At 44.8% G+C, this 11,223-nt stretch overlaps 1 protein-coding gene across 1 annotated transcript in view; it reads left to right on the top strand.

Annotated features, from left to right (window-relative positions):
• Positions 1-10,210: 10,210 nt before the first annotated feature.
• The window catches only part of LOC140340334 (protein-arginine deiminase type-1-like), a gene marked incomplete in the record, with an annotated part of 13,404 nt that continues 12,391 nt past the window's right edge, over positions 10,211-11,223 (top strand). The window contains 1 exon segment of the mRNA XM_072425443.1: positions 10,211-10,596. Coding sequence (XP_072281544.1) covers positions 10,505-10,596 — 92 coding nt within the window.

Here is an 11,223-nt window from a genome sequence, read left to right as displayed (position 1 = left end):
ATATACCCCATAAAGGGGCAGTTTCTGCAACCTATGAAGTGATTAATAGCTGGGGGTGGGGGCATTTTGGCTCTTTTCCCTTCTAACCTTGGGTGCTTTAGAAACAGAAGGTGACGGGCAAATCCAAAATGTTACATTTGCCACCTGAACAGGATATGAGGGTAAATCTTCCAATGGTGACAACTGTTAACTGGGGACAACTGGGGACTTCTCCTCAGTTCGGAGTGATTTCCTCTCATTTCCTGTTGTTCTTAGAAGGCAGGAAATGAAGGGAAACTCCCCATGGAACGTACATAGCGCTGTCTCTGAGGACACCAAAGCATATCAATGTGTGCGCCCGCAGCCCGTCCTGAATGGTGGGATCGACGTCCAATTCTGATGAATATTTGGGCAGTGAAGCTCATGAAGAGAGAGGGGATCCAAGGCATGTATACCAGAACAGGTAAGTATAATACCTGACCTTTACACCTGGACAGGTAAGTATCATACCTGACATGTACACTGGATAAGTATCATACTTGACATGTACACCTGGATAAGTATCATACCTGATGCACACCAGGACAGGTAAGTATAATACCTAACATGTACACCTAGACAGGTAAGCATCATACCTAACATGTACACCCGGACAGGTAAGTATCATACCTGACATGTACACCTGAACAGGTAAGTATATTACCTGACATGTACACCCTAAAAGGGGAGTATAATACTCTGACATGTACACCTAGACAGGAAAGCATCATACCTGACATGTACACCTGGATAAGTATCATACCTATTGCACACCTGGACAGGTAAGTATATTACCTGACATGTACACCCTAAAAGGTGAGTATATTACCCTGGCATGTACACCCTAAAAGGTGAGTATATTACCCTGGCATGTACACTTGGACAGGACCTAACATGTACACCCGGATAGGTAAGTATCATACCTGACATGTACACCTGAACAGGTAAGTATAATACCTGACATGTACACCCTAAAAGGTGAATATAATACCCTGGCCTGTACACCTAGACAGGTAAGCATCATACCTAACATGTACACCCGGACAGGTAAGTATCATAGCTGACATGTATACCTGGATAGGTAAGTATCATACCTGACATGTACACCTGGATAGGTAAGTATCATACCTGACATGTACACCTAAACAGGTAAGTACAACACCTGACATGTGCACCCTAGAAGGTGAGTATAACACCCTGTCATGTACACCTAGACAGGAAAGCATCATACCTGACATGTACACCTGGACAGGTGAGTGTACTTATTCTATTACAATAATATTCTTTGTTCTTTTTGGTTTCTGCAATAGATTTTCCTGGACACATAGTGACTTGTAGACCTTTGCAGGTTTAGTTGCCACTTATACTGGCGGTCAGTGCAAGAAGAGCCTCCTTACTTTGGTGGTCATTGTAAGGCCCCTTTTTAGCGGTGGTTAAGGGGAAAGGGTCCATTATACTGGTGGTCAATAAGAAGAATCTCCTTCTCTTGGTGGTCAGTGGAGAAGATCCTCCCTACATTGGTGGTCTGTTGGAGAAGACACAATTACATTGGTGATCTTGGAAGAGGTGGTGATAAGTGGGAAAACTCTCCTTATCTCGGTGGTCATTGGAAATGATTCTCTGTCTCAGAAGGACACCTTAATTTTAGTGGTCATTGGAAGAGGAGGTGGTCAGAGGAGCCATCATGTTGGTGGTCAATAGGAAAATTCCTCTTCACCTTGTTGGTCAATGGTTAAGGACCTTCACAGATGGGTGGTCTTTCTAAGAGGGAAACCCTTACGATAGTGGTCATTGGAAGAAGTGTTGGTCAACAGGTGAAGGACCATCTGGGGGTCAATAGGACCAAGGCCTCTTACATTGGTGGTCAATGAGAAAAGTGTCCCAACTTGCAGGTGATGATGGTATTGGTATGGAGAGTCAGAAATTGTTCACCCTGGAGGACAAAACCTTGGTTGAGAAAAGGCTGTCTACACAGCACCATTCTGTTCAATGGAGGAGGCACCAATCAATCACAAGTAAATTGTAGACCAATAGGCGCCATTTTGTCCATTTTTTTGGAACAGTTGAGATGGTTCTACTGGTGGAAGAGTAACGGGAATTATCAAGTAATTATAAAAGCAGATTTGGAATAATTTCTTCTTCCAATGTATTTAAATATATGTTGACTTCCCCATCATTTTTTCATTTCTGGTTAGCCAAGAAGAGGGCGAGTAATGGTCGCATCTATGGTGGTCGGCGTTCTTTTAATTTCCGACTTTATCTACGTGTTAACAGTATTTATTAACAGCCGGCAGAAGGAGTCACCACATTTCAGGTCGAGCTGTACCAATACCATATAGTTCCATCTCCATCATATTGCCACCTGTTTCCTCCATCTGCCCCCTGGTGGTTGCACCATGCCTCGCTCTCTTTCTTTTCTCAGCTCGGTATTACAGTTGTTTGACAAATTGCACAACATTGATGGCCCCACAAGCAGGTCATTTATTCTACGCAAGTGATGTTTACAAGATTGTTTTATATGGAGCACCGGAGCAATAAAACCCAATGAGGAGCCAAGTTGTATAAATGAGGGCAGCAGATCAGATACGACTCAATGGGCGGCTTAGCAACCTTTAATTGCAGCAAACAGCAGTAATGTCAGCTGAAACTGGAAAATGCAGGATAAAATACAAAAAAGCTGGGTGAAAAGCCCTCTCTGTGTGCTTTGGTGTCAGCGTTCACCTAGGTGTGTCCCTTAAAAATTGTTCCCCCGGGGGTTACATAAGGTGTCCTTACATTGGCCTGCATGACCCTTGTACATCTGTTATTGACCAAATATATGCCATGGACAATCCATTTCTTCCTGTACAGAGAGGGGTTATAGGAGTAACCCCTATGCAGCTTCCATTCTGCCCTCCAGCCTTCCCTTTAATAAACCTACCCTTCAGCCTTCCTTAAATTCAACCCTCAAACATCCCCCATTAAACTTGCCCTCTTCACAATTACCTAATTTTATCCCCTTTATTAAATAATTCCTCCAGCATTTGCTTCCTTAAATCTGCCCTCCAGCCTTCTCTTTATTAAATCTGCCCTCCAGCCTTCTCTTTATTAAATCTGCCCTCCAGCCTCTCTTTTTACTAAATTTGAACTCCAATCTCCCCTAGATCAATTCTGTCCCCTAGCCTTCCTTTCATAACCTCTGCCCTCCAGCCTTCATGAAATCTAATCCTCCAACATCCCCTTCATTAACTTTGCACTCCAGAATTCATTAAATTTGCCTTGTAGCCTTCACATTATATCTGCCCCCAACCTCCCCTTCATTAAATCTGCCCCTCAGCCTCCCCTCCATTAAATCTGCCCCTCAACCTCCCCTTTATTATATCTGCCCCCAACCTCCCCTTCATTAAATCTGCCCCTCAGCCTCCCCTCCATTAAATCTGCCCCTCAACTTCCCCTTTTTTATATCTGCCCCCAACCTCCTCTTCATTAAATCTGCCCCCCAACCTCCCCTTTATTATATCTGCCCCTCAGCCTCCCCTTCATTAAATCTGCCCCTCAACCTCCCCTTCATTAAATCTGCCCCTCAACCTCCCCTTTATTATATCTGCCCCCAACCTCCCCTTCATTAAATCTGCCCCTCATCCCTCCCCTTCATAAATCTGCCCCTCAACCTCCCCTTCATTATTTCTGCCCCTCAACCTCCCCTTCATTATTTCTGCCCCCCAACCTCCCCTTCATTATTTCTGCCCCCCAACCTCCTCTTTATTCTTGCACAGTTGTATCGGCTCTTCTCCAAGACTGAAATATTTCTGATTTAGCACTCTTGTGTGTTTCTTACAATGTACATTAGAAACTGCAGCAAGTCTGACAGAGCCACCTCATTTCCTGGCTGGAGGACGTCCAGCATCATCTCTCCCTTTCATTGGATTTTAGTTCTTTCAATCATGGAGGCTCGGCAGCACACATGGCCGTCACTAAGACATGCAAGGAATGCCCACTCCTCCACAGCTACAGCCACCTATCAAGACATTGTGATATTTACATAACTCCTTCCATGAACCAACCACTGATTGGGGGCGGAGACAAGACCAGTCATCCTGCACAAAGAGATGGAGTAACACTGACTGGTCTGCGTCACAGGAAACTCCTGAAAAGTTTGAGAATTGTTTCATTGCTGGATTACTGCACAGATATAGAGGAAATATACAAATAATAATTTCTAAATCATTTGAACTGGCAGGGACTGATGTATTGATATCATTTAGGGCTCTATTTATAAAATTTTATCCCCCCAGTCAATTCCTCTGAAATTCGCAGACAGTCCAATCTCTCTACAGGTCTCCTATTAAATCAATGACTCGTTCTGCCACCTAGTGGACAATCCTCAAAAGTGCATAGTTGTCACAATAGGAAAAAAATGGGAAAGACATTTTATTAGGGAATATAAAAGGGAATCATTTATAAATAGAGCCCTTTGTGTCCTTTTTAAGTCTATTAGAATGGTCACCTTGTAACAGGTTCCATGAGGTTAGTGACAAAGTTGTGCTCCCTTTTAATAGCCGATATGTCCTAGGGAAAACCATTTTTCTCTTGCACATGATTAGATATGGAAAATGAACTCATCCTCATTATCTAGATTTACTATGCAAAGTTTATTTTCATTCAAGTGAACAAGTAAACCCTTGTGCAAACTTCTTGTGAATCTGTGCAATCAGCTTGCTCCTTCTAGTGTTCAGCAGCTGTTACTGCAGGGATATTCACATCTGGCCACATACTCCCTTTCATTCAGGAGCAGGTGGGGTTCTCCTGTAGCTTCACATTCCTGTAGATCAGTGTTTCCCAAACTTTTGGGGGAACCCTTGAAATATCTTTCAGGTCTTCGGGGAACCCCTTCTATATTTACTATATCCACATCTCACAGTATATTGGTATGGGGGTCGGTGGGAAGAATTCCTCACTGTCCAGTGCTGTGTTTTTCTTACATTCTAAAAATTCAGCATCAAAGAGAAAAGAGAATACAATGTTACAAAAAAAAAATGCTATTGTGTATCTATACCCAGGTACAAAATTGGTGCCTACCAGTCATTAGGCTTTGTTAAGGCTGGTGGTGCGGTTGCAGTGCAGGTACAACTTTCCCATTCCTCTGAACCGCACATCAGTGTGAATGTCTCACCTGCAGCAGTCCAGAGAATTATTGGTGAATGTTTGAATACTGCTCATTGCTACCCACAAGTGTTGTGCGGGCAGCCAAGCAGATGACAAGGTGCCAGCCACTGGGAGGCATGCAGGACTGCTGGTTACCACTAGGGGGGGGCCAAACACAGCCATAAATGTGATGGTTGTGTTTGTTACTATTTTTCATTCTTTTTATTTATTTTTAGGGATTCTCCAAAAATTAGGTTTTCAAAAAATAAAAAATTGCAGAAAAACATAATGCCGGCCATATTAGAAATGTGCCAGAACACACAGAGCATTGTGACTTGCTACGTATGGTGGTGCATCCCTATTTAATGTACAGTGCTGAGTAATATGTTGGCGCTATAAAATCCTGTTTATTAATAATAATAATAATAATAATATTATTAGCTGCAGACCAGTCAGAGTGCCCATAGTGACCCCCTGACCACCAATAAATGTACCCATAATGGGAATGTGAGCATCAGTCCTGAACCATGGAGCACTGGAAGAAGGTGGCCGGTCTGAGGGGTCTCATTATGTGATTGGCTGCTGCATCATTTACCTGGGGTAGAGATGGCCGTAGGATGCTGTGGGAAAAATGGCCAGCAGAGGCAGTAGTGTGCAATATGGGTAGAAGGAGGGTCGGGGGAGGCAGCGGGGGGCATTATGGGTAGAAGGCAGGCCGGGGGAGGCAGTAGAGGGCAATATGGGTAGAAGGCAGGTCAGTGGGGGCAGCAGGGTGCATTATGGGTAGAAGGCAGGTCAGTGGGGGCAGCAGGGTGCATTATGGGTAGAAGGCAAGTCAGTGGAGGCAGCAGGGTGAATTCTAGGAAGAAGGCAGGGCAGTGGAGGCAGCAGGGTGCATTATGGGAAGAAGGCAGGGCAGTGGAGGCAGCAGGGGGCATTATGGGTAGAAGGCAGGCCATTGGGGCAGCAGGGTGCATTATGGGAAGAAGGCAGGGCAGTGGAGGCAGAAGGGTGCAATATGGGAAGAAGGCAGGCTGGTGGAGGCAGCAGGGGTCATTAAGGGTAGAAGGCAGGTCACGGGAGGCAGCAGGGGGCATTATGGGAAGAAGGCAGGTCAATGGGGGCAGCAGGGTGCATTATGGGAAGAAGGCAGGCTGGTGGAGGCAGCAGGGGGCATTATGGGTGGAAGGCAGGCTGGTGGAGGCAGCAGGGGCATTATGGGAAGAAGGCAGGTCAGGGGAGGCAGCAGGGTGCATTATGAGAAAAAGGCAAGTCAGTGGGGGCAGCTGGGTGAATTAGGGGTAGAAGGCAGGACAGAAATGGCAGATACCACAGGACACCATCAGGGGTCTTATGGAGTCTATGCATGGACAGGGCACAAAGGGAGACCCAGACAATATTAGTTTGGGGGGGAGGGGATTTATTACTATATAATAGGCTGTATTAGGTTGTGCTCTCTCCTTGCGTATCATATTTTGTCTAATATGCAGGTTTGTCATTCGTAGGCCCTATTTAATGTAAATTATTTTAAATACAGTTCAAAGTAATAATAATATAATAAAATATTACATTAATAATCAGCTGTAATAGCATATAAATATCTAGCGCCATCTCGTGGCCAGTTTACAGAATACACTTTCTAGTTACCCTTGGTGTGTTTGTGTTGCTCTTCCTATAATACCACAAAATAAAACAATGACAAAACACCCTGATTGGGGTGAGTACACATGGGGATTAATCCATAGACCGATAGGGATCCGTGGTATGTGAGCTGTAAGGGTTCATTAATGTGTCATGGGTTGTGTAATTCGGAGTGCGGTGCATGGGGCCGGGTGATTACCCAGTGACACCTACAATGCTGCACCTAATCACACACCATGAGTGAGCTGCGTAATCCTCCATTATTACAGCACAAGGCCCGGCATTCTTTTCTGGCTCCGGGACAAGGTGACCCAGAGGGTAAAAAAACAGGTCAGCCGGTTCCATAGAGAGATCCATTGTAATATAAAATCCCATAAATCCTCATTAGCAGCCAGTTACTGTAACTTACCTGTTCACCAGGTGTGTGGTGGGGGGAGGGGGAGGTGGCTATTCCCGTGCTATTCACAGCGCAATACTAAAATGACCCAGCAAATATGGTGCAGATCTGCCATCCGGATCAAATATTCACACGCAACATTCATATTCACCAAACCAAAAAGAATTCATTTTATTATTCACCAGGAATGAAAAAATACACAATGAGGGAGGTTTAGGGGTACAAAGGGGTTAAAATTGTTCTGGAGGGTTGGGGAAGCTCAGTCTAACTCTTGTGGTCCGATCGGTGGGTCAGACCCAGGGATTTGCCCCTAAAAGGAACCTTTTGTCCATCAAAACGGGCAGTACGGCACCGGCCCTCCCGTGGGCCCAGTTATCTTTAAAATGGGCGTCCGTCCCAAAAATCTATTGGTTCCAGGGGTCCTCACTAACTTTGGTGGTCCCCAGTCTGACCCCGGCAGGACAAAAAAGGGCCCCAGTGCTTACCAAGGGGTGGTTGAGTGACCCATAATATAAAGGGGCCCACTAACCCAGCCCCCATTGCCATATTTACCCGGGTGTTTATTATTTGGTCGCCCAGGATGACGGCATAGCCTGCCATTGGCACCAGTTACCAGGAAGTACAAATAAAGAGCTTTTCCCCAAAAATCCCCCCTGGCCCTCCACCCCTCAACAATTTGCCCCCTCTACCTTTACCCCCCATTATTTGCAGACAAGTCTGTTTTCTGATCCCGAACACCTGACGGGCTTTATATAACCTCGGCGATACGGGCGCAGCATATGGAGTCACCGCAGGCCCTGGATGTGTCCTAACAGGCCCCGGATCCCCTGGCAGCTTTCTGCAGACACAAATCATTTCTGAGGAATATCGGAGGAGACGTCCTGGGATCACTGACGTCAGGGCCCATCGCTGGAAATGCCCATTCCTAGGTTTAGTGACTGCATTCGTTTTCTTACATCAAGTACAGAAAACACCTGATGATCCTGACATTAATGCAGCACTCTGCTCACTTCCTGTGAGAAGGAGGGCAGTTTAGGGTGAAAAACGTGGCTCATTACAGCATTGGGGCCCTGAGTGTGTCACTGGAAAATGAAAGCAGCAAATAGAATTCTTTACGGCCACTTCCAGGTGTAAAGAGTTTTTTGTATTCCTTCCAGGACCCATGAATGAACTTCCTGTAATACAGACCGGTCACTGCTGCTCTCTCTTCTGGCTGGCCTGTTTCCCACCCCCTCTAGTAGGTGGGGCTTCTGGCTCCTCCCACATGTACAGTTCATTGATGATGTCATCATTTCCATATATGGTCATATCTAGGTTTGACTGGCATTTGGTGGATTTCTGTCCTTTGTGTCTGAGTGCCCGGACACTGCTGGGTATAGCGCCCCCACCCTGCAGCATCAAGAAGTGCCATCTAGGGCAAACTACGGTCCGTGGGCCAAATACGGCCCTTTGGGCTTTTTAATCCGTCCCATCAAATATTGGTACAAAACTGTCCACTGGCTAAAAGGGGGGACCAACAACATTGTTCCCATTGAAATGGAATGCAATTTTATTGTATGTTTTATTTTGCTTTACACAAAGTTTATATAAGTTCATATAAAACACTTGCCATTCATCTGATACTGGCCCATCTGTCAAATTTTAAAACTCATTGTGACCCCTGAGCCAACAAGTTTGGCCACCCCTGATCTAGGGGCTACTGTTTTTTTAATAACTTATTGGCCATACGATGCAGAATACTCAGCTGTGTGAACAAACCACAAACCTACAGTTCCCCTGGAGGGATTTCCGGAGGCCGGAGTAAATGTGGTCACGGCTCAGATCTGTTATGGGGAGATAAGCTGAGCCCTTCGCGGTGACACCAAAATATCTCCCCTGGAGGAAACTGCTGGCATTTCACAGAATTATTATTAATATTTAGATGATTAATATCCTCGTAAAATTCTAGAGAATTCTGAGTGTCAAGTCATTGGGGGGGCAATCATACTAAAGAGGACCTGTCAGTAATTATCTGAATTCATTCCAGGCACACCATGAAATCCAGGTCAGCTCCAAATGACTTTTAATTATTTTTGGTAATTGGTGGAGAAGTTTACTCGGGGGTGGAGCCAGTTATTGTCCTTTAATTAATTCTCTGAATTATCAGCATTGGAATTCTGCCTTTCCGTGGATTAGAGGAGTCATTGTGTTCCCGGTCACCGGAGTCACACGCTCTGCTCCATGTGGAACGCTCCGATGGCATAACTTTGTTTTGATTGGTTGTTCTGCGGTCCTGGGGGGCCGGCTCTGTGACAGCAAAGGATTGTGAGAAAGACTGAAGAACCTGGCAGAGGGGGAGGAGCTCAACAATCAGCCAATCATCTCTCATCATGTGACTATTCCTTCCCCTATATTCCCTGACCTGAAATACTATTGGCTACAGACATGGCATGTGACACAAGCTGACCGCCTGCTATTGCCACATCACTAATATTGTTAGCATGCTCTAGAACCTGGGGCAAATATAAAGTAAGGTCCCCAAACACACACACCTTGGAGAATGTGAGGACCCCCCAAAAAAGTGTCCTGGGCAATTACCCAATTTGCCCCTGCTTTCAACTGCCCCTGATAAATTAAAAAAAGAAATGCTCATTCTTGCTATGACCAGAAGCCAAGGCAGGCAAGGTCACATGACTACCAGGAGCATTGTGGCTCTTTGATCACATTAGAGACTGCTGAAAAACTTTCTGATCGCTTCCTCGCTTCCGTTCACCGATCTGGGATCAGTTTTTATTTTTTATTATTGGAGAAAGTTTCAACGGCCTCTGTGACCCCCACTGATTGGACTGAATCTTTGTAGTCACAGGGTGGGAGGCTACAGCAGGGGCTGAGCTGTGTCCGACATTTGTGAACACAGAATGATTGTGGAATCATGGCCCAGGGAATTGATGCCTGAATATAGATGGCTCCGTCCTTCTGGAGAGAAAAGCAGATGAAAGAAGCCAAATATTTGGTGACACGTCAGTGATTACGTTTAGTGACAGGTCCTCTTTGTATGGTGTGGCAGTGTAAGGTATGTGGAGTGCTCGGTCTGTCCCTCCCTCATTCACAATGATTCTTACATTTGGCCTCCAGCCACATCCTCGCTCCACCCTGCAGACAACAACAACACTCCAGATCTTGTAGGAAATGTTCATGGCAGCGGAGTGCCGGTGACACAGCCCAGGTAACACAACCCAGGTGACACAGCCCAGGTAACACTCATGACCTCTGACCTCACCCTATAAAGTGACAACCTGGAGGCTGCAGTCACCATTCATTCTGTGATCACTGCTGGGGACAACCATGGCAGAGAGGAGGGCGATCCGTCTGACCGGCACCAACCCAACGTACGAGGTGTGCGTGGTGGGCGAGGAGATCGCCATCGACATCTACAGGTAGGGAGTCACGCCAATCAATAATCAAACAATATATCTCCAGCTTCCTGTGTAGAGGAATAGAAAACGGTCTTAGAAATCAATTATAATCTATTTATAGCGCTGACATAGAGTGTAGCGTAGTACAAAAAAAAGGGGCTGCAGATTACATACCTTTATATATTAGAAGTGCAAAGTATAACGGAGGATTCTGTCCAATCAGAGCTGAGTATAGAAAATATATATATGATAAAAGCATTCCTATGTATCATTATTATATATATATATATCTTCAACATAGAGTGTAGCGTAGTACAAAAAAAAGGGGCTGCAGATTACATACCTTTATATATTAGAAGTGCAAAGTATAACGGAGGATTCTGTCCAATCAGAGCTGAGTATAGAAAATATATATATGATAAAAGCATTCCTATGTATCATTATTATATATATATATATCTTCAACATAAAGTGTAGCGTAGTACAACAGGGGCTTTGGATTTTATGTAAGAAGTGAAAAGTATAGTTGAGGATTCTGTCCAATCATAGTTGAGTATAAAAAAAATGTAAATTATAAAAGATTTCATATGTATTAATAATATCATCTATATATAGTGCCAACATAGAGTGTAGTATAGTACAAAAAAA

The sequence above is a fragment of the Pyxicephalus adspersus genome, chromosome 11 (assembly GCF_032062135.1).
Source record: "Pyxicephalus adspersus chromosome 11, UCB_Pads_2.0, whole genome shotgun sequence".
NCBI lineage: Eukaryota > Metazoa > Chordata > Amphibia > Anura > Pyxicephalidae > Pyxicephalus > Pyxicephalus adspersus.
Note: the sequence above shows the minus strand (reverse complement) of the source record. Positions and strands in the feature narration are given on the sequence as shown.